The sequence below is a fragment of the Buteo buteo genome, chromosome 6, assembly GCF_964188355.1.
Source record: "Buteo buteo chromosome 6, bButBut1.hap1.1, whole genome shotgun sequence".
Lineage (NCBI taxonomy): Eukaryota > Metazoa > Chordata > Aves > Accipitriformes > Accipitridae > Buteo > Buteo buteo.
Window position 1 is genome coordinate 559,653 of NC_134176.1, and position 19,166 is coordinate 578,818.

Below are 19,166 nucleotides of genomic sequence, written 5' to 3' on the forward strand. Positions count from 1 at the left end.
CTCGCACCTTGTGCCTGCTTTAGCAAGGCTCACGGCAGTGGGAGATACCTGGTGTCCGAGGGACATGGCCCTGGCAGCTTGCTTTACCCCAGCCTGCCTGAGCAGGAGTGGGATGGACGAGGTGGTCTCTGGAGGTCCTGCCAACCTCAGCGGTTCTGTCTTCTGCAGAGGGGTCTGCCTTCACCTGATTGAAATTTCTTTTATATACTGACAGGGTGGGCATTTTGTCCTGCTATAAAGTAATGACTGTTCCATTATCGCAGCCATTTGGCTGACGCGGTCCCAGACTGAAGCCGAGGGTAGCTGGAGTTGGGGTACCCGTGCCGGGCTCTGGCTGCCAGCACTGCTCTCCGGTATGCCGGACTCACGGCTGCCCGGCGCCACGTGGCAGCGGTGCTCTCGTGGCCTCGCTGAGAGGTGCTCAGGCAGGAGAACGCAGACCGAAGCGGGCTCCGGTGTGGGAGGCCTGCAGCCGGCTCCGGTGGAAGCACGGCTGCGGCTCGGCACGTCCCTCCCGCGCGGCGTTCCTGTGCGGTGCTGCGATGCTCCGTGGGAGATCCGCCCGTCCTCCTCCGCTCTGCAGCCCCGGGCAGTGCAAAAGGGCCCGGCACTGAAAGGCAGAAGCGTCCCCTGCCCTGGCCCTCAGCTGGGCCAGACGGTGTGGGGAGACTCGCCTTCACTCCCCCTCGCACCCCATCTTCTGCCCTGCCTTGCCCTCCTTGCTGCCGTCACTTGCTGATTTAAGCATCCTCTGCCTCCTGGAAGCTCTCGTTTGCAGTTTTGCTGTTCACACCGCAGCATTGTGGTCGTCTTACTTCTTTCTGGAGAAAACCGGTTGGTTTTCTGCATCAGACAGAACCGGAGAGGGACTTTGTGGCTTGGATCAGAGGTCGGTCTAACCCGTGTTTCCATCTCCGGCACTGACTGCCAGTGGTCACTTACAGAGAGCCCCGCTGGGCGGGATGTGCTGATGTGGTCCTTCCTCAGGAGCCCCTTCCCAGCCCCTCGCAGGCAGCAGATGAAGGATGCCCAGCACTGCTTCCAGCCCGCCGCACCGGTGCCGTGCTGACCCCCGTCCCTGCCAGCGGCCGCGTTTTCTCCCAGCACTCTTGCTTCCTCAGCCAGCTCCTGGTGAAGAGCCGCCTGCAGCCAGGTCTGCTGCTGGGTCCTGCTGCCAGGTGCCTCCCCCGGCTGCTGCCCCACTTTCTGCAGGCTCTGGGGAAGGGGTGCAGACCCCTGCAAGCTCTTGGGCAGGGGCTGCCTCACCCTTTATTTTCGGCACCATGCCCTGCTGGGAGAACAGCGGAAGCTTTGCTCTCAGATGTCAGCCAGGCGTGCGGCACGGTCTAGGGCTTACTGATACCAGTTCTGCTTTCTCTAGAAATCTCTTTAATTAAAATAATTGTTATTGTTCACTTTAATCTTGCCAGTTTAGACCTCATTACGGGGAGAAGAATTGCGTCCCAGAATGCATTGCTTTGCATGCTTATCGTTTGCGGCTTAAGGCTGGAGGAAAATGAGAGCAGCTATGCGAAACAGCTCATTAGCCAGCCTGCCTCCAGTGCTGGGCTGTACTTTGCTATTTACAGGGGGACATAACCTCTGGAGTGCAGCCGACCACCTCTGCGGCCGCATCAGGTGCACCAAAGGAGACCCTGGAGCAAGCACGATTTGATGTCCTGTAGCTTTTAAAATTCCCAGAGGTTAGAGGGGTTGCAGCTGTATTTGTTACAGCGTTTGAAGCCCTTTAGCAATGACTGGGCTACAGTATTTCTGCCGTAGCATGCCTCCCCATGGTGATTAACCTGTTCAGGCCTACAGCAAGTATTACAAGTGTCAAAGAACCAAAACAGCATGTCCTCCCCAAAAAGCAAATAGGCAGGCTGGACCTTAGAAGGAGCTGCTTTGCAGCTGAGGGCTCCTTGCTGCCCATATCGGGAGATGTTGCTCCTCGCTGGCATGAGAGGGCTTTATGGCTGGTGGAGCAGTTTGTGCATGCCACTGGGGTGAGAGACCGTGGTCCTGGCCCATGGTCCTGGCCCGTGCAGTGGCTGGGTGGCCAGCAGAAGCCCCAGGGAAACCTCTGGGTGAGGTTCTTTGATCTGAGTGTTTCTGTTTTCTTAGGTGCTTTGCTTCCAATTCAGCAAAATACTCAGGCGTGTTCACAAACCATTGACCTTTGTGAAATTGAAGCTCCTTGTTCTCTACTTCAGTAGTTTTAGCAGCTGGTATGCCATATATCACAGCATCTTCATTTATATGCACCTATTTTAGCATGGCTGCAGGATGCCTTTGGTGACTGGTGTCAGCTATTTCCCCATCCTTCATCCCCAGCAGGTGAATATCATCAGCTTCTAGACTTTTTTTTTCCCCACCACGAAATTGCATTTGCAAAGACCTTGAAAATCGCAACTTCTGCTGAGTCCTGGAGGGGTAGGAAAGGCAGTCAATAGCTTCTGTCATGACCTTAGTGATGACAGATTATGTCTGAGCCAGGCACCGTATTAGCAACTGGCTCTGAACAGCTACCAGTGTGCCGCTTTGGGTTTCCCCAGCACACTGACTTTGTATAGCGCCTACCATCTGAACAGAATCGGATGCAGTGGAAATCGTTTGCTAATTAATTACTGTCTCCTGGATCCCGCTGCTTCCGTGTGTTATGCAATTCACAATATGTAAATGACGCTTTGTAGCACTGGACACATTGGCAGATGCTGCACTAAGTATCATAAAACCTATTACTCCCAAAGAAGGTGGGGGCAAAAAAACCGCAGCAAGCAGCACATTGGGAAAAAGAAGCAATCTCAGCCTGGCGTACATGACATTTCATTCCCGTGTCCCTTGGATCAATTCCAGGCAGAAATTTCAAATTCATTAGCTCTTTACATGACCTCAATTTGTTGCTAGAACCAGTGGGTGGTCATTTATTTTCATAGCCCACTGCTGATCGGGCGCCTTTGAGGCGTGCAGAGGCTTTGGTGCAGCAGTGCCCTGTACGGGCTGGGGTCACTCCGGCCATGCCCCAGCGCCAGACCTCACCTGGCAAACCCCCACAGAGGTTTCTGATCTGGGTCTGCCTCCTTGGGAAATCCCGGATGGCCGGGTCCTCACGTGCCCAGGGGAGCACCGGGGGCTGCCGGGAGCTGCCACCCTCAGAGGAGACGTGGCTCCCGGCGGCAGCGGTGTGACTCCTCTTGGAAGTGGTGGGAGCAGTCCTCCTTCAGGGGATCTCGCAGAGCAGTGTGCGGTGCCGGAGGGGCAGAGCGTCTGCCCCAGCTGCCCCTGTACCCTGCCGGTGCACAGGCTTTGTCCCAGACGAGCTCAGGGTACCTCCTTGGTGCTGGGATGGCTGTTTTACAGCCGCCAGGACTTGGGACAGCAGGAGCCTGAAGTCAGCACTGGGAGCACGGCTGAGATGGATCCAGTGCAAAGCCCAGAAGCCACGTGAGAAACACCCAGTGATGGACAAAATGATGAATTGTTGCCCATCGCGCTGGCACGCCCCACCTGAGAGCTGCCAGAGCAGAGGTGGGAAGGGGGTGACAGGGAAGATGGGTCCATGCCCCCACGAGCCCAGGCTCTGCCGAACCACTGTTGGACCCGCTCTGTAGCTGGGAAAATTGAGTAAGGGGCAGGACTTCCTCATTTCGGGTCAACAGGAGAGCAGCAGGCTGGTCTGCCCCAGTCTCAAGGGCAGCCTGCACCGGCGCTTGTCAGGCCTGTTTGCTCTTCAGAGACACAATTTTCTGTACGGCAGTGAGCCATGCAGCCCACTGTAATTTGTAGTTAGTTTTTATAGACAGATTGAATAACTCAAATTATCAAATGTAGCAACAAAATTGATTTAAAAATTAGTATATGAGAGCCTTTTTTGCATGAATCACAAATGTCACGTGAGGAGCTTGACTATCCCTATCTTTTCGCAGATGCCAAGTAGTAAGTGAAAGCAGCACGCGCCTTCCTAGGTAACTAGCATTTCACTATTTGTTTTATGGTAATGATGTGCTTTCTTTTTCTTCTTTTTTATTTTTTAAGCAAGTAATGAGAATCAGGTAATGCTTTGCTTAGTCAGAAAGGTGTTTTCTGCAACAAGCTGTAAGCCATGTCAGTGCTGCTGTCGCTGCGAGTTATCTGCGTGTGGGACGAGGTGAGCTGGGAAAGGAGAGGATGCACGGCCTGGCTGACTTTCAAAAGACATGTCTTCCTACGGCAGCTGTTCTTCTAAGCCACCAGATCCAGCAGTTCCTGCTGTCTTCTGGAATATCTCAGTTGTGGGCCACGGCCATGAGACGGCGTACTACGCTGAGCAGCCCCATGAGGAAATACTCTGCGTTCTTTCAGCGAGGCGGTGAAATGTTTTTGCTGTCCCTGTGGCAAGGGGGTGACGTCCAGCCTGGGGGGACGGGCTGTCCCTGTCTCTGCATGGCGGAGGCACGCAGGCTGGGGCACCGGCCTGGTCATTTAAATCCAAGTGTGGTTTTGCTGTTCCTGTCAGTTGACGTGTCCGGTACTGTTCTTCAGCTGCAAATGTCAGTACATCTTTGCATGACGTACAGATCTTAGAGCACTTGTAAGCATTTGTGCAAACACACAACTTTTATTAAGCTTCGCTCGCGTTTCTGTTACAACTTAGGTGACACTAAAAAAACCCGATAAGGTTGGATAAGGAACTATTTACCAGGAAGAGGTGGGCGCTGGGCAGCGGTGGGAGCCCACGGGCACGGCTGCCTTTGGTCAAGACAGCTCAGCGTGGAGACAGGCTCCCGTGCAGGGCTTGGAGACGGTCCAAGAGAAACAGCATGCCTCTTTTTCTCTGCCCTCCTCCTTTCTCCCCCAGCATCTGCCCCCAACAGTCTCCCGAGCCGCAGTTTGAGAGAGCCGATGGACTTGGTGGGATTTTCGAACAGTCGTGCTGGTGCTGGCCGTCGCCGTGGCACGGGGTGGGCTCTTCAGTCCTCCCTCCCCAGGGCAGGCTGCTGGTGAGCCCCGCGCGGTGCCAGCAGCTGCTCGCAGGCGTGCGCCGCCACGGTGTGCTCTGCCTTTGGGGTCCAAACACCCCACTCTGGGCACGGGACGGGGGCTGCCTTCTCTTGGTGGCGAGGGCTCTGGAGCCCGACTGTCCCGGAGCTGCTCCCTCCCCTTGGCCGCTGTCCTCCTGGAGGTGCAGTCGTAGGAGCCCTGAAAAACAGAAGCGACCCGGGGTGCTCCTCTGTGGTCCCACTTCGCTCCTCCGGGGAGCGGCGGCCGTGGGCCGTGTTTGCAGGCCACGATCCACCGTCCTCGGCCGGTGCCCATGCCTGCCCGGCTGCTCCGGGGTGATGGGGCTGCCGGGCCTGTCCTGCTCTCGGCCGGTGCTGTGCCGGCGACAGCCTGGGGCCGAGACGCTCGTTCTGCGGAGGGGTTCTCGGCAGGGCAGTGGTGCGCCTCTGCGGGGCTGGCGAGGAGGAGCCAGCCGGGGGTCTGCCGCTTTGGGTGAGGGCACCCTCCACCCCTGCCCGGCCTTAACTGCCAGGGAGGCTCCGGTCTCGGCTGCAGCTTCGACGCTGGCAGCTCCCCGCGGGGATGGCCTCCTTCTCCTCCCGCTGCCTTTGCCTGCGGGCAGCTGCCTGCCCTGCCCAGGGCTGACCTTGCCTGGGGCTGCGAAGATGCAGCCATGGGGGACTGTGGTGTGCGGGGAGAGATGGGCGGACAGATCAGGTCGCAGGTGCCAAATCCGCGTTTGTCCTTGGTACGGTCGGTAGGGCTGGTGGTTGCCCAGCGCTCTGATCCACCAAGACCTCTCCGTAAGCACCCTCTGCCCTCGAGGGACTTAGTGCCTCCTCCTAGTTGGAGGAGGAGTGCCTCCTCATGGGCAGGTGTACGTGGTGTGCACTCGCCTCCCTGTCCAGGTCCCCGACAGAAACACTGGAGAGGACTGGCCCTAAACCTGAGTCCTAGGGGACACCGCTAGTGACTGGCCATCAGCTGGGTCTTGTCCCATTTACTACAACCCTTTGAGCCTGACCCTTCAGGCCGGTGTTCACCGATCGCGTTGTGTCCCGCTCTCGCCGTGTGCTGGGCATTTTGTGCAGAGGATACTGTCTCTGACAGTATCAAAATCTCTCCTAAAATCCAAAAAACCCATGTCCACTGGTGGGTAGCCTCGTCATAACCCTGTCATTCCAGCTATGGTTTATGTCTGTGTCTCTGTATGTCGCCGTTCCATCTTGCGACCATATTTCCAAACTTGTAAATGCACCTTGCTGATTTGGTTTTAATCTTGTATAGCTCTTCAAATGAACTTGGCTAAATCCAAGCACATTACTGTAATCACAGCTACAAATCTAAATTAGCAGTATTAAGTTAGCAAATCTAAATGAGCATGGTGTCCCCAGCCAAGACTGTCTGGGGACCCTGGCGGTCGTGCTGCGGATGCCCTGAGCCACTGAGTCCGTTTGAATCTGGTACATGCCAGATCTAGATTAAAAGAGAAAAGTCCTGCCTGGAGAGGGTGGGTGACAGCCCATGGCCGTGACTACAGCCACCCTGTTGGGAGGTGGCTGGCCAGGCGTCACCAGCAGGTTTTGGGGTTGGAGTAGGTGGTTTGCTCTGCCGCGCTTCCTTCTCCACTGCTCGGCATCCCTGTTCTCCTCCAAGTCCGTTTCACCTGCAGGACCACCCCGACCTGCAGTGTGGGCACGGGCTGGATGAAACTGAATCTACAAAACGTATTTGAACGCTGCCTGGGAAGTCTGCTTTCTGCTACAATTAATGGTAGCAGTAATGGTAATGGTTATGGTAATGGTTCCCAGCACTTCAGTAGTGATGAGCCATGCTTGTGGTAGCATACTCAGTTTTTTTTCCCTAGGGGGACTCAAGGGTTGGAGCCAGTAGTCATGAGAACCTACAGTCCCCAGAAGTATCAGGAAAAAAAAATAATTGATAGTGCTAAAGAGCAGGGTTTAGAGGCTGGTATTTTCACTCATCCTTTTTGCAACTTGTTGGCTCCTCTTAGTTTGCATGGCACTGTGGATGGATTATGGACAGACTGGACAATAGGAGTAGTAATTGTTCTGACGTTAAATGTCTTTAAATATCTATGACGATTCAAGACTCCTGCTTACGGCTAGCCGTGAAACTTTATTTTATGAGCTTCATTAGTACATTTCTGGGATGATAATGCATCTGAGTAATCCGATCTGTACACGTATAATTTTATCAGTCCCGAAGGGAGCCGAGTGCTTCATTTCCGATGTGGAGTCCCTCTGAGCCCTGTTGCTTACGACGGCACAAGTTTCCTCTTGGACACGTAGGTGCTTCTCCGCAGGACTGTGCTCCCTCCTGCCCGCCCGCTCCGTGGAGGAGCCTCTGCCTTCCCACCCGCCTGCCTGCGCCGTGGCAGGGATGCTGACGCAGGGCTGCGCAGAAACCGACACTGCAGCTCTCACGGAGCTTTTGGTGTAGTCACTGATAGATGATCTCATTTAACTGGTGTGGGCACTGTTGTTATCTTCCTTGTTTCCATACTCTGTGAGGATCCTGGATCTGGCAATGTAAGAGATAAGGCTAATTGAAGTGTCAGGCTTTCTGGGAGAAGAGTGCAGCGTTGCTGGCTGTGGCAGCCGGGAAAACAGCAATGATCCAAAATTAGCCCATGTTCCATTTTTATTTAGATCCCTGGTTGTTGTGGGGGTTTTTCTTGAGGTTTTTTTTGTTTGTTTTATTTGCATTTTTGGGTTTTGAATGACATAAAATTAGCTCCTTCTGAGTTTATTCTGAAAATAGCATTAAGGGCTTAAATGGTCGGTGGAGATGGCTATAAACCCATTGAATTGCCATGATTTAGAGGCCGCCGAGAGTTTTAGCTTAGCAAGTAAAGCACACATGAAACATCCCTCATTTTCAGTACATAATGGTATTATGGCAAAGTAACTCCAGACCGTGAGGTCAGGAGCATCTGTCGGAAAGCTGAGCGCCTGGAGCAGAGGGGCGTTGCACGGCGGGGATTAGCTCTAGCAGGAGGGGCCCGAAAGGCACTGCTGACGCCACGTGCGGTGCCACCAGCTGCTTCCAAATTGCGTTGTCATTTGTATATGAGTGTCTGTGTGTATATATGTGTATATGCAAACATACCTATCTCTCAGTTGTTCTTCTGGAAGGTTGTAGAGAAGCTCTTATGTCAGGATACAGAGAATGATAAAGACATTAGGTAACAGGATGAGGATGACACACTTACATGAGCTTCAGTTTCATGATTTAACCACAGACAGTTTGTCTTTACTTTTTTATTGTCATTTGCTCATCTTGCAGAGACTAACAGACATTTGCTCTCCCTTACAGGCTCTTGAACCTGATCTACAATGGAAAAACTGCTTTTGTTTCTGCTGTTCATTGGCATAGCGGTGAGAGCTCAGATCTGCCCAAAGCGCTGTGTCTGTCAGATTTTGTCTCCGAACCTTGCCACCCTTTGTGCCAAGAAAGGGCTCTTATTTGTTCCTCCCAACATTGACAGGAGGACTGTGGAGTTAAGGCTGGCAGACAACTTTGTTACAAACATTAAAAGGAAAGACTTTGCCAATATGACCAGCCTGGTGGACCTGACGCTGTCCAGGAATACAATCAGTTTTATTACACCTCACGCATTTGCCGACTTGCGCAATTTGCGGGCTTTGCATTTGAACAGCAACCGATTGACTAAAATCACTAATGACATGTTCAGTGGACTCTCCAATCTTCACCACTTGATACTTAACAACAACCAGCTGACTTTAATTTCTTCCACAGCTTTCGATGATGTTTTAGCTCTTGAGGAATTGGATTTGTCTTACAACAATCTGGAAACCATCCCCTGGGATGCAGTGGAGAAGATGGTTAGTTTGCACACTCTCAGTCTAGACCACAACATGATTGATCATATTCCTAAGGGGACGTTCTCCCACCTCCACAAGATGACCAGGTTGGATGTCACGTCTAACAAACTGCAGAAGCTACCGCCTGATCCTCTCTTCCAGCGAGCTCAGGTACTAGCAACCTCAGGAATTATCAGCCCCTCGACTTTTGCGTTGAGCTTTGGTGGGAACCCTTTGCATTGCAACTGTGAGCTTTTGTGGCTGAGGCGTCTTTCAAGGGAAGACGACCTGGAGACGTGTGCTTCTCCCACGCTCTTGTCCGGCCGGTACTTCTGGTCGATCCCCGAGGAGGAGTTCTTGTGTGAGCCTCCTCTCATCACCCGGCACACCCACGAGCTGCGGGTGCTGGAGGGCCAGCGGGCAGCACTGCGGTGTAAGGCCCGGGGGGACCCTGAACCAGCAATTCATTGGATTTCACCCGAGGGCAAACTGATTTCAAACGCAACGAGGTCCGTGGTGTACGACAACGGGACGCTCGACATCCTTATAACGACGGTGAAGGATACGGGCTCCTTCACCTGCATTGCTTCCAATCCGGCTGGGGAGGCCACGCAGACGGTAGACCTGCACATCATCAAACTCCCCCACTTGCTGAACAGCACGAACCACATCCACGAGCCTGACCCCGGCTCCTCGGATATCTCCACTTCCACCAAGTCGGGCTCCAACGCGAGCAGTAGCAATGGGGATACGAAAGTCAGCCAAGATAAGAAGGTGGTCGTTGCGGAAGCAACATCCTCTACTGCTCTGCTGAAATTCAATTTTCAGAGGAATATACCTGGGATACGTATGTTCCAAATCCAGTACAACGGTACTTACGATGACTCCCTTGTTTACAGGTAAGGCAGCCCCAGCCCGCCTGTGCGGGGCCCTGCCAGGCTGCTTGGTGCTGACCTGCTGCCCCCCGTTCTGGGCAGCCCCCTCCGCCGCAGCGGCAGGAATTTCAGAGCCCTGCCCGTGGCAGCAGATGGTGGGAACCTCGGGAAAGACTCATGCAATTTCCTACTCGCAAATAGGGAAATTACCTTGAATGGTGTTATTTTTAGATAATCCAGACAGACCTCTAATCCTCTAAACTAATCTGATTGGCAGAAAGGTTGTAAAGTTAGATGAGTTAAATGGATCTTAACGCTCTCAGCTTTATGAAAACATGGGCAGAAAGGTGTCTGTAAATGCATTCCTCGTAGCACTTTCTGGAGGTGTCCGTGCTGGTGTGCTGGCAGAGAGGCTCTGTGCTGCCGGGTGTAACAGTCACACCGTTCAAAACTGCCTGTGCTTGCTAATTTCTTTTTATGTTTTTGACATGGTCACTCTCCTGGGGGCCTCTGCGATGCCAAGCCATGCCAGGGGCTTGGCGGCGGCTGCTGCCGCACCAAACGCAGGGCAAACGGCGAGCAGCCCTGCGGGGGTGGCGGCAGGAGCGGAGGAGCCGAGCCCCGGTGGTGCTCACCACGGCCGGGGCTGCCGCGCATGGCGGGGAGGTGCCTGCGGGTCTGGCGGGTTCACTCACGCTGGTTTCCTTCTCCCCCAGAATGATACCTCCCACGAGCAAAACCTTCCTGGTCAACAACCTGGCCGCTGGGACTGTGTACGACCTGTGCGTCCTGGCCATCTATGATGATGGGATCACCTCGCTCACCGCCACCAGGGTGGTGGGCTGCACGCAGTTCACCACCGAGCAGGATTACGTGCGCTGCCACTTCATGCAGTCCCAGTTCCTGGGTGGGACCATGATTATCATCATTGGTGGGATCATCGTGGCCTCCGTGCTTGTGTTCATCATCATCCTCATGATCCGCTACAAGGTGTGCAACAACAACGGGCAGCAGAAGGCCACCAAGGTCAGCAACGTGTACTCGCAGACGAACGGGGCTCAGATCCAGGGCTGCAGCGGGGTGCTGTCGCAGTCGATGTCCAAGCAGGCTGTCGGGCACGAAGAGGTCATCCAGTGCTGCAAGGCTGCCAGCGACGGCGTGACGCAGTCGCCGGAGACCGGCTCCAGCCAGGACTCGGCCACCACTACCTCCGCTTTGCCTCCCGCCTGGACTTCCAGCACTTCTGTCTCCCAGAAGCAGAAGCGAAAGCCGGGGCCAAAGCCAAGCAGCGAGCCGCAGAGTGAAGCTGTCAGCAGTATCGAGTCCCAAAACACTAACAGAAATAACTCCACTGCCCTGCAGTTAGCTAGCCGTCCCCCCGACTCTGTCAAAGGGGCCCCCACGTACAAAAGAGCACAATCAAAGCCAAGTAAGTTCCTCACTTTGCCAGCTGACACATCCCGAGCCAAGCGCAGGCTCTCCCTGGGCGGCGAGCTGATGGAGTCCCGCTGCCTCGGCAGCGCCTGGGGCGCAGGTGGATTGCGGTCCAAAAGGAGCATGTCCATGAACGGGATGCTAGTCCAGTCAGACAGCTCTGATGTGGATAGTGGAAAAGCAACTTTCTCCAGTTCTGAGTGGATATTGGAAAGCACTGTGTGACCTGCTTTTTTTTTCTTTTTTTTTTTTTTTTATTTCAATGAAAAACAAAACACCAAACGTTGTGTGAAACTCCCTCTCCCGGGGAATTGGATTTGGAAGTCCGCTGCTGTCTCGCTGATTAATGGCTTGTTCATGCGGGGTTCTGTATAAGCCACCCAGTGCACACAGGGTTTTATTTAGTTTTCATTTGATTTTATTTAATATCAAAACAGAAGGCAACATTCAGAGATTAAAAAAAAAAAAGGAAAAAAAAAGATTAAGGGGTGAAAAAAAGCATGAAACAGCACCAGTGCCTTCCCTACTCTAGGACTGGCTTCCTGGTTCTGCAGTAGCAGAAAACAAAAGAGAGAGTTTTCACAGAAAAAGCCTTTTATAAAGGAAATGAAATTTCCTCCAAGCTAACAAATAACCACTTCTGGATCAATCAGTAAAATGATATTTTTTAAAACGGTCAGACTGTATATTTCTTTTCCGTGACAATGGTGTTGCCTTTGTTTATAGGCAGATGCTGTACAGAAACAACAACGCTGTGTTGTTATGTTGTGTAAAATAAAATATTCACTCCATACACCAGCCAGCCTCGCGGTAACTGCCCGCCCAGGAGCCGTGCCCGGGGCCCGTGGGTGCCGCTCGGCGGGTCCCACGATGGGGGCCAGGAGGAGGAGGATGGTGCCGGGGCCAAGGGTCCCTCTCCTCTTGCCGGGGTCTGGCTCGCTGGGGCTGGGCACTGGTGGAGCGGCAGGGCTCTGCCGCAGGGTCTCCCCGAGAGGGTGCCTGACCCGCGGTCCCCGAGCATCCTCACCCCGTGGCGCTGGGTCCGGTGGCCGCAGTGGCCACCCGCTCTCAGGGCACCCTCCTCGGTCCCGGCCCAGCCCCATCCAAGAGCCCGGGGGCTGCCACGGCAATGGCTTTGCCTAGTGCCAACGCTGCAAAAACAGGTTGCCGTTCAGCACCAGCCATCAGGGCAGGTGTCTGCCCGTTGCTCCCAACCCACGCGAGGCTTGGTTTTGCTGCTCCGTTATCAGAGCTGGCCCCCACCCCGGCAGGCAGTGAGTGCAGCGGAGGCTGTCCCCTTCCCGACAGCGCAGGTGCGCGGAGGTGTGAAACGTGGGCGAGGGCAGCCTACGGGAAATGCGGGAGCAGCCCCGCACCCCAGCTGCAGCGGCAAGCGTCGCTGCAGTCCTGCAGACCTCCTTTGGGGCAGGGAAGTGTGACTTGGTTGAGCTCCAGGCAGAGTGCTGGTGCCTTCAGGTGCGGGGGAGAGAGCCGAGAGGGGCAGCGAGCAGGGGAGCGAGCAGGGGAGCGAGCAGGACAGAGAACAGGGCAGTGAGCAGGGCAGCGAGCAGGGCAGAGAACAGGGCAGCGAGCAGGGCAGTGAGCAAGGGAGCAAGCAGGGCAGCGAGCAGGACAGAGAGCAGGACAGAGAGCAGGGCAGCGAGCAGGACAGAGAGCAGGGCAGCGAGCGCGGGAGTGAGCAGGGCAGCGAGCAGGGCAGCGAGCAAGGGAGCGAGCAGGACAGAGAGCAGGACAGAGAGCAGGGCAGCGAGCAAGGGAGCAAGCAGGGGACCGAGCAGGACAGAGAGCAAGGGAGCGAGCAGGGCAGCGAGCAGGACAGAGAGCAGGGCAGCGAGCATGGGCTGGCAGGTTGACCCCAGTACTGCAGGGCAGGGCTGCAGCAGGCGGGTACGTAGCCATTCAGCGACTGATAGTGATGATTGATCGGGATGATGATGGTCATCTCCTTCTTTCCTAGACTTTTTTGGGCATATTTCCTGTAAACTCTTACAGTTTGTTTCAGTTCTTTTTAATCCCTGTGCACGATGAAGGCATTGGAAGATGGTCTCAACTTTAACCTCCTGTTTGTGGTGTGTGTGTGATAGAATAATTTCGGGCCACCACGTAAGGTTGTAAATGTATGGCAATAGGGGATAGCAGTTGAAAACCTCACGTTGTGAGGATGGCAGACGTGCTTCTGCTGCTTTGCTCGTTCTGAAGAAAAGTCTACAATTAATATTAGTTAAACTCATATGGTTATTGTGTTTAAATTAGAGACAGCTTAACTCTGCAACGTTAGTGCACTCAGATGCCAAATAATAGGTTGATATGGGCTTTGTGGCCATTAAAGTGATAAACAGTTAAATTTTACGTCCTGTGTTCTTCTTCTTGAGAGCAATGTAACCCCGGCAGATGCCAGCAGACACCCCGGCTCTAACCAGGGCCGCAGGCTGGCCCCAGAGCAGTGGCGGCCGGGAGCATCTCCCGGCAGGGAACGTCTCCCGGCAGGACCGTCTCCCCGCAGCCCCCGGTCTCTGCCTCCCAGGCCCTGCAGCTCGGTTGGGACTGATGCGCACGCCGGGTGACTCCTGTTGCTCTCAGCCGTCGTGGGTTGTTCTCGGTGGTTTTACTGCCTGTCGTGGAAAAACAGACTCGGGGTGGGGGTGGTGTAAAGGACATAAAAAGAAGAGGCTGTTTCTTTTTTAGAAAGCCCTTTTACTTCCCTTGGGAAATGCAGAGACCAAAAAGGAAACGAAGCCTCAAAATTAGAGTACCCGCTTCCTGCTGGAAAAGCTAAAAAAAAAAAAAAAAACCAAACAAAAAATCCCTCCCTAGATTTCTCTGGAAGTCCGCATTCTTCTTGAAGGGCTGTATGCACAGAAACTAGCTATTAAAGTAGTGCACTGTCAGAGGCAGTGATGTATTTGTCCAAGTTCTGGTAGTCTGGCAATGAAGGCATTGTCAAACATGGGAAAAAGGTGTGCTTCTGTGCCCCAGCGAGGAGCTGCTCTCTGCAGACAGTACCTTCACTTTGTGGTTGGGTACGGAGATCGCTTTAAAGGTTTTCTGCTGAGGTATTTGTTTTAATCGTGCATTTTAAAAACATCAAATGAAAATGCTTTATATGTTGTCTAAAATTGGACGTAAATGTGTCTAATGTTTTGTGAAAGTGCTAAAATATTAATAGCTTCTTGTGGTTTAGGGAGGTTTATTTTTATATTTTTAATTTTTTACTCAAAGGAATCATTTTCTAAACACTGAAGCTGAGCGTTCCGTCCACAATGCATCTGTATAAGCAGCTTAGAAGGACCATATGTCCCTGCGTTTGATTTAATTCTTTGCTAATAGTGTAGGAATGGTTAGACCTGGATAGCTGAGGGTTTGTCTCGTGCAGCTTTCTCTCTTCAGCAGAGAGGAGTGTCCCTTGGGAATGCACTGGGCATGAAATCTGCCATTTCCACTGGAGTAACTGTGCAGCAGGACATTCTGTTTTATTCAGGCTTGATTCAGTCAAAGTGTGGAAAGCCTTGTGAAGGAGGAAATTCTCTGTCCTTTCTGTTCTGCAAAACCAGAGGTTGCCAACAGTTTGAGGCAGAAAAAGTGCTGAGATATTCCTTGTTCAGAATAACATTGGTGCGTCTTTCTTCAGAGTGCAGTACTGCAACATCTTCTAATGCTTCAGAAATGAGCATATGAGTTCAGTAAACCCAAGCAGAGTGTTCCCCGTTGCGAGCGATGGGTGCCGACACATGGGGCAGTCCTAGGGGTGTCGGGGGACGGGGGGTGCGATGGTCTGCGGCTGGCCTGGCACTGCAGTCCTGGCTTCACCCCAGGCTGCAGACGGGAGTTTGCAGAGACTTGGACCAGGACAAACCTCAGGGCATCGCCCAGCCTGCGGGTCTGCTCCTTGTGATGCTTCTCGAAAATAGATTAACCGAGGTTTTAGCCATGAGATGGTGTCTTCTTTTCACGAGCACCGAAGGAGGAGAAGCTACTTCAGAAATTTATTTACTCTTATTTAAATTGCTGGCACATGCTTCCTCTGACATCTTTTCGTAATCCTTTTCTCAGAGCATACGTGTTGTGTTAAAGAGGGCTGGTACAAACCATGTTCGGATGGAGAAGCAGGGCTTTGTCGGGTGGAAAGTTTGTTGTGTTAGTTGTTTTCTGTGCTGCCTTTCTGCTTGTGTTCTGGGCATGTTCTTTACAGTGAATATATGGTACTGCTCTGCTCTGGGTGCCAATGTGGCTTTATTTCTGCCAGCGTGTTCCCATGTGTTTGATGGCCCTCCCCACACACCCGGGCAGCCCTGCGATAACGAAGAGTGAACTGGAAAGTGACGGCCACGTGTCCCCTGCCTGGGAGAGGGGACACGGCTCCCGGGCACACGCCGCTTTGGCTGGGAAGGGCCCGGCAGCCCCCGCTGCCTGCACCACCACAGGGTGGGTGCTGCTGGGGCACGCTGCCTGCCTGAGGGGTCCTGCCGAGGTGCTGCTGCAAGCTCGTCTCGTCCCTGCCGGCTGCAAAGCTGCTGGAGGCTCGCGGCTGGCTGCCAGCAGCACAGGGATGCTCCTGCCTCCTGGGGACCATGAAAGCCCCGCTGGTCGCTGCTTTGGGACTGCACAAAGCATCTCCCAGTAACTCCTTAGGCACCTGGGCGTGGTCACGGAGCCAGACGGATGCCTGGCATTGAGCATCCCAGGACGGCGGAGCGACACTGAGCCGTGGCGGCCGACAGTCCTGCCGCAGCCAGCGCTCACTGCGTGCGTGCCCTCAAGAAGGCGCAACGTAGCCCCCCCCAGTGCTGCTGCGAAACTGTACCCAGAGCCACAGCAGGCACCCTGCACAGAGAGGGATTGCGTTTCTTCCCCCAGTAATTGATTGAACCAGCAGAAGTAATGGTCACAGCCGCTATCACTTACTATGGCTTCTCTTCCTATTAATCGAAAGGAACTGAAGTCTCGGAGGTGCCGCTCACAGAGTGGCAACGTCTGTCAGCATTGCAATAGCTCAAGAACAGTTACTGTCCTGTTCTAGGGTGCTGCTTGCAACCAGGGGTGTGCTATTGCTCTCCTAAAGCAGCAACAACAGCCACAAAATCACACAGTGCCTTTCCCCTGGTGACGTAGTAATTAATTTTATGTTGGCCAAAGTTCTGGTGTAAAAGAAGCAAACCATGGCAAAGTCAAAAGGGTCCTGCTTACAGAAAACACGTATCCCGTATTTTCCCTTTGCAAATGTGTTTCTGCATGCCTTGCTGCATGTCAGGGTGTCTGGACTTGGTGCCAGAGCCTGTGCTGCCGGATCCGGCCTCTGCTGGGTAAGTAACCCACCACAGCACCTCTGCCCAGCTGGGGCTTCCAGGCGGCAAAGTGCCGGTTCCTTCTGCAGGTCGTTCTGTAGTGCTACGCCCCCCTCCTGCCGTTGTCGCCAATCGTCCCTCTGGGCATCAGGCACCCGCTGAGGGGTCTGGCTGCCGCCAGCCCACCCCGCACAGCCAGCAGTGTTGTTTTTCCTTCCGTGCAGGCTGCGGGCAGGTACATCTCATTAGGCACTGAATGTCAGATTTAATCAACTCTGTGAATAATACACGTGCCCTGTACTGACTTTTACTGTTTGAACGTGGCTGTGGTCTTGCTTTCACAACAGTACAGACGTCCACAAAACAAAAGTGCGCAGGTTAGTGGGGCTGAAGTGGTGCGAGTTAAAGCACTTACACCCTGGCATCAGTTATGCAAGACCAACAAAAGGCAAATCATACTGGTCTTGCTGACTGTAGACTTTTAATATAATTGATTTATTCACAAAAGCCAGGCGTGAAGGCTGCTGCTGTAGAAAGAAGGAAGCTTAGCTTGGAAGGAAGGAAACTAAAAAGGGAAAAAAGCAAACGTGGCACATCGCTGGCTGCAGAGAGACCCCACGTCGGAAACTTTGTGTGAAAATGAACAGAATAAGCTCTTGTTTTTGTCGTACTGGAATAAGCTGCGTCACCTCAGGTCGTTTCAAGCACTGCACTTTAGAAAGCATTCCTGTCACAAGTCTGGAAGTTGAGAACAAGTTGGTGTGCCCAGCCTGGTGCCGAGCTGGTTTTCCTCCCGGACTGCCAGTTTTACGTGTGCGTGCCAGACTTGCTTCCCTAGAGGTGCCCACCGCGTCTTGTGTGCAAGCTGTGCAATTGCCTCTGCAGGGGAAATTTCCATTGGAAGAGGGAAATGAGGAAACCCAGTAAGGGTTGTGGCCCTGGCCCCCTTGGTTTCCCCGGAGGCCCTCGGAGGGGGCGGTGGGGGGCAGCACCAGCCTGCCCGCGGTGTGGGCACGGCAGGGAGCCCCTGCCAGACCTGAGCTTTGGAATCTGTAGGCAGCTGGGAGCTGTAACCCACAGCAAACCAAGTTTTAAACGTGGTGTCTAGTTTGTATTTACATACCGCAGCTGCAGCTTTGCATTCTGTAAGGTAAGTCAAGCCGTGCCGGGGTGGCAGGGAGAGAGGCTGGGCACGGTGGGACCGCCGGCAAGGCAGTGCTCCTCCTGTGGAAAAACAGCTGCCCCGTGGGCTGTCTGCTATGCCATGGATTGATGGAAACGATGTGGGAGCTCAGGGCAGGACAATTAAACATCTGTGCATTCTCTCTACGGTGGCTTTTTCTCTTGTATGTAAACCTCATGAAGGCAAGTGCTGGACTCATGCCCATCCACTGCTCCGTTCTGGTGTTTTCAGTTCTGTGCAAACCTCTGAAGCTATGCAAAGAGTTTGAAATCCCTGCCATGGAAAAATTGGCCTGAATGAGGGCAGAAGCAAATCTAGAAACTGGAAAATTCTCTGATTCTGGAACAATGAGCTTTGCTGGTTCTGTTCTGGGGGTTGGGGAGGTTTTTTTGTTAGTTTGGCTTTCCCTTTAGCAGCAGCACTGCTGTACCAGCGCTTAGAGCTGGTGCGGAAGCTGGCTGGCGGGGGGCTGGCTGAGCCGCAGGCAGGGGATGCCGGGTGCCGTCAACCCTTTCTCCTGTTAGCCACCACGCTCTTGCCTGCTGCGCCCCGGCCCTGTGGTGCTGGCGGCACCCGAGCCGGCGGGGTGCCGGGGCCGAAGGCAGGCTCTGCTGCCCGGGGCGGCTCCGCGGGCAGCTGCCAGGGCTGTCGGTGCAGTGCGGTGCTCGGGCTGGCCCCACCAAGCACCTCCTGGTGCCGCCTGCCCCGCGGCAGGTCGGCTTCGGCGGCGAGGAAGGGCCGGATCCTGCTCCTTGTCCCCTCACCGTCTCTGTTTTGTCTCTTTGCACAGAAGCCGGGGCCGACCCGCAGGACGCCTGCCCGCCTCCGCTCCCCGAAAACGTTGCCACCGACGTTCTTACTCGGCAGAAAACAATACGATTCCACCTCACCGAAGATTAACGTGTCGCACCGTGCTCACCCCACTGAAACCTTTACTTGAAGCTGCAGCCGAAGCCAAGAGGCTGTTGAGGTTGGCTGCGTCAGATAAACTTTCTTCCCCCGTTCACAGATTGCCCATCTCCCATCTGCCACATTAAGTCTAAATACCTTTTTTTCTGGTGTCCAAGGTTTTTATAAAACTAAAAATTATGATGAAAAATCTGGTGGCAACAGCTGCAGTCCCAAGTCATGTTAAATGTCGCCAGTGGTGAGTTCACAAACTGTAAACATGGTAGCTTATATCACCTGAACAAATAAATGTTTTACTACGACGGCGTGGGCATGTTGGTTGATCCGGAGGGTTTTGCCCGGCAGCAGGCATGCCCTTCTGTGCGCGGTGCTGCTTCTCGGCACGGAAAGGCCCCGTGCAGCCTGGGGTATGCACGCCCAGCAGCGTTGAGCGGGGTCAAGCTCGGCACCGCGGCAAGCGATGGCCGGGGTTACCTGTGTCTCTGCGGCGCGGGGGCTCTGCTGCGCGAGCAGGAGTGAGCCATGCCTGGCCCCGGCCCCAGCCCGCGGCCGACGGTGCCGCTTGGCCAGGGCGACCGGCTGGGTCAGGCACCGATGCCGCAGGAGAGCCGTCCGGCTTTGCCCTTCGGTGCTG

The 19,166-nt window shown here is 54.1% G+C and overlaps 1 protein-coding gene across 3 annotated transcripts; it reads left to right on the forward strand.

Moving 5' to 3' along the window:
• The first annotated feature begins 3,470 nt into the window (after positions 1–3,470).
• Positions 3,471–18,726, forward strand: LRFN5 (leucine rich repeat and fibronectin type III domain containing 5). 3 transcript variants are annotated; one of them, XM_075031015.1, is made up of 4 exons: positions 3,471–3,492; positions 8,335–9,727; positions 10,420–11,132; positions 18,414–18,726. In XM_075031015.1, the coding sequence occupies exons 1-4, from the start codon at positions 3,471–3,473 to the stop codon at positions 18,521–18,523; spliced, it is 2,238 nt and encodes a 745-aa protein (XP_074887116.1). In that variant the 3' UTR covers positions 18,524–18,726. The 3 variants fall into 3 exon arrangements, with proteins under 3 accessions (XP_074887116.1, XP_074887114.1, XP_074887115.1); XM_075031013.1 differs by lacking the exon at positions 18,414–18,726 and having other exon boundaries at positions 10,420–12,012; XM_075031014.1 differs by lacking the exons at positions 3,471–3,492; positions 18,414–18,726 and having other exon boundaries at positions 8,288–9,727; positions 10,420–12,012.
• Positions 18,727–19,166: the final 440 nt, after the last annotated feature.

Excerpts from the sequence above, each read along its gene's own strand:
- LRFN5 (XM_075031013.1), top strand. The coding sequence starts at position 3,471 with ATGATGAATTGTTGCCCATCGC. Across the intron at positions 3,493-8,334 it reads GATGAATTGTTGCCCATCGC|CTACAATGGAAAAACTGCTT; the intron begins GCTGGCACGCCC and ends CTTGAACCTGAT. Across the intron at positions 9,728-10,419 it reads GATGACTCCCTTGTTTACAG|AATGATACCTCCCACGAGCA; the intron begins GTAAGGCAGCCC and ends CTTCTCCCCCAG.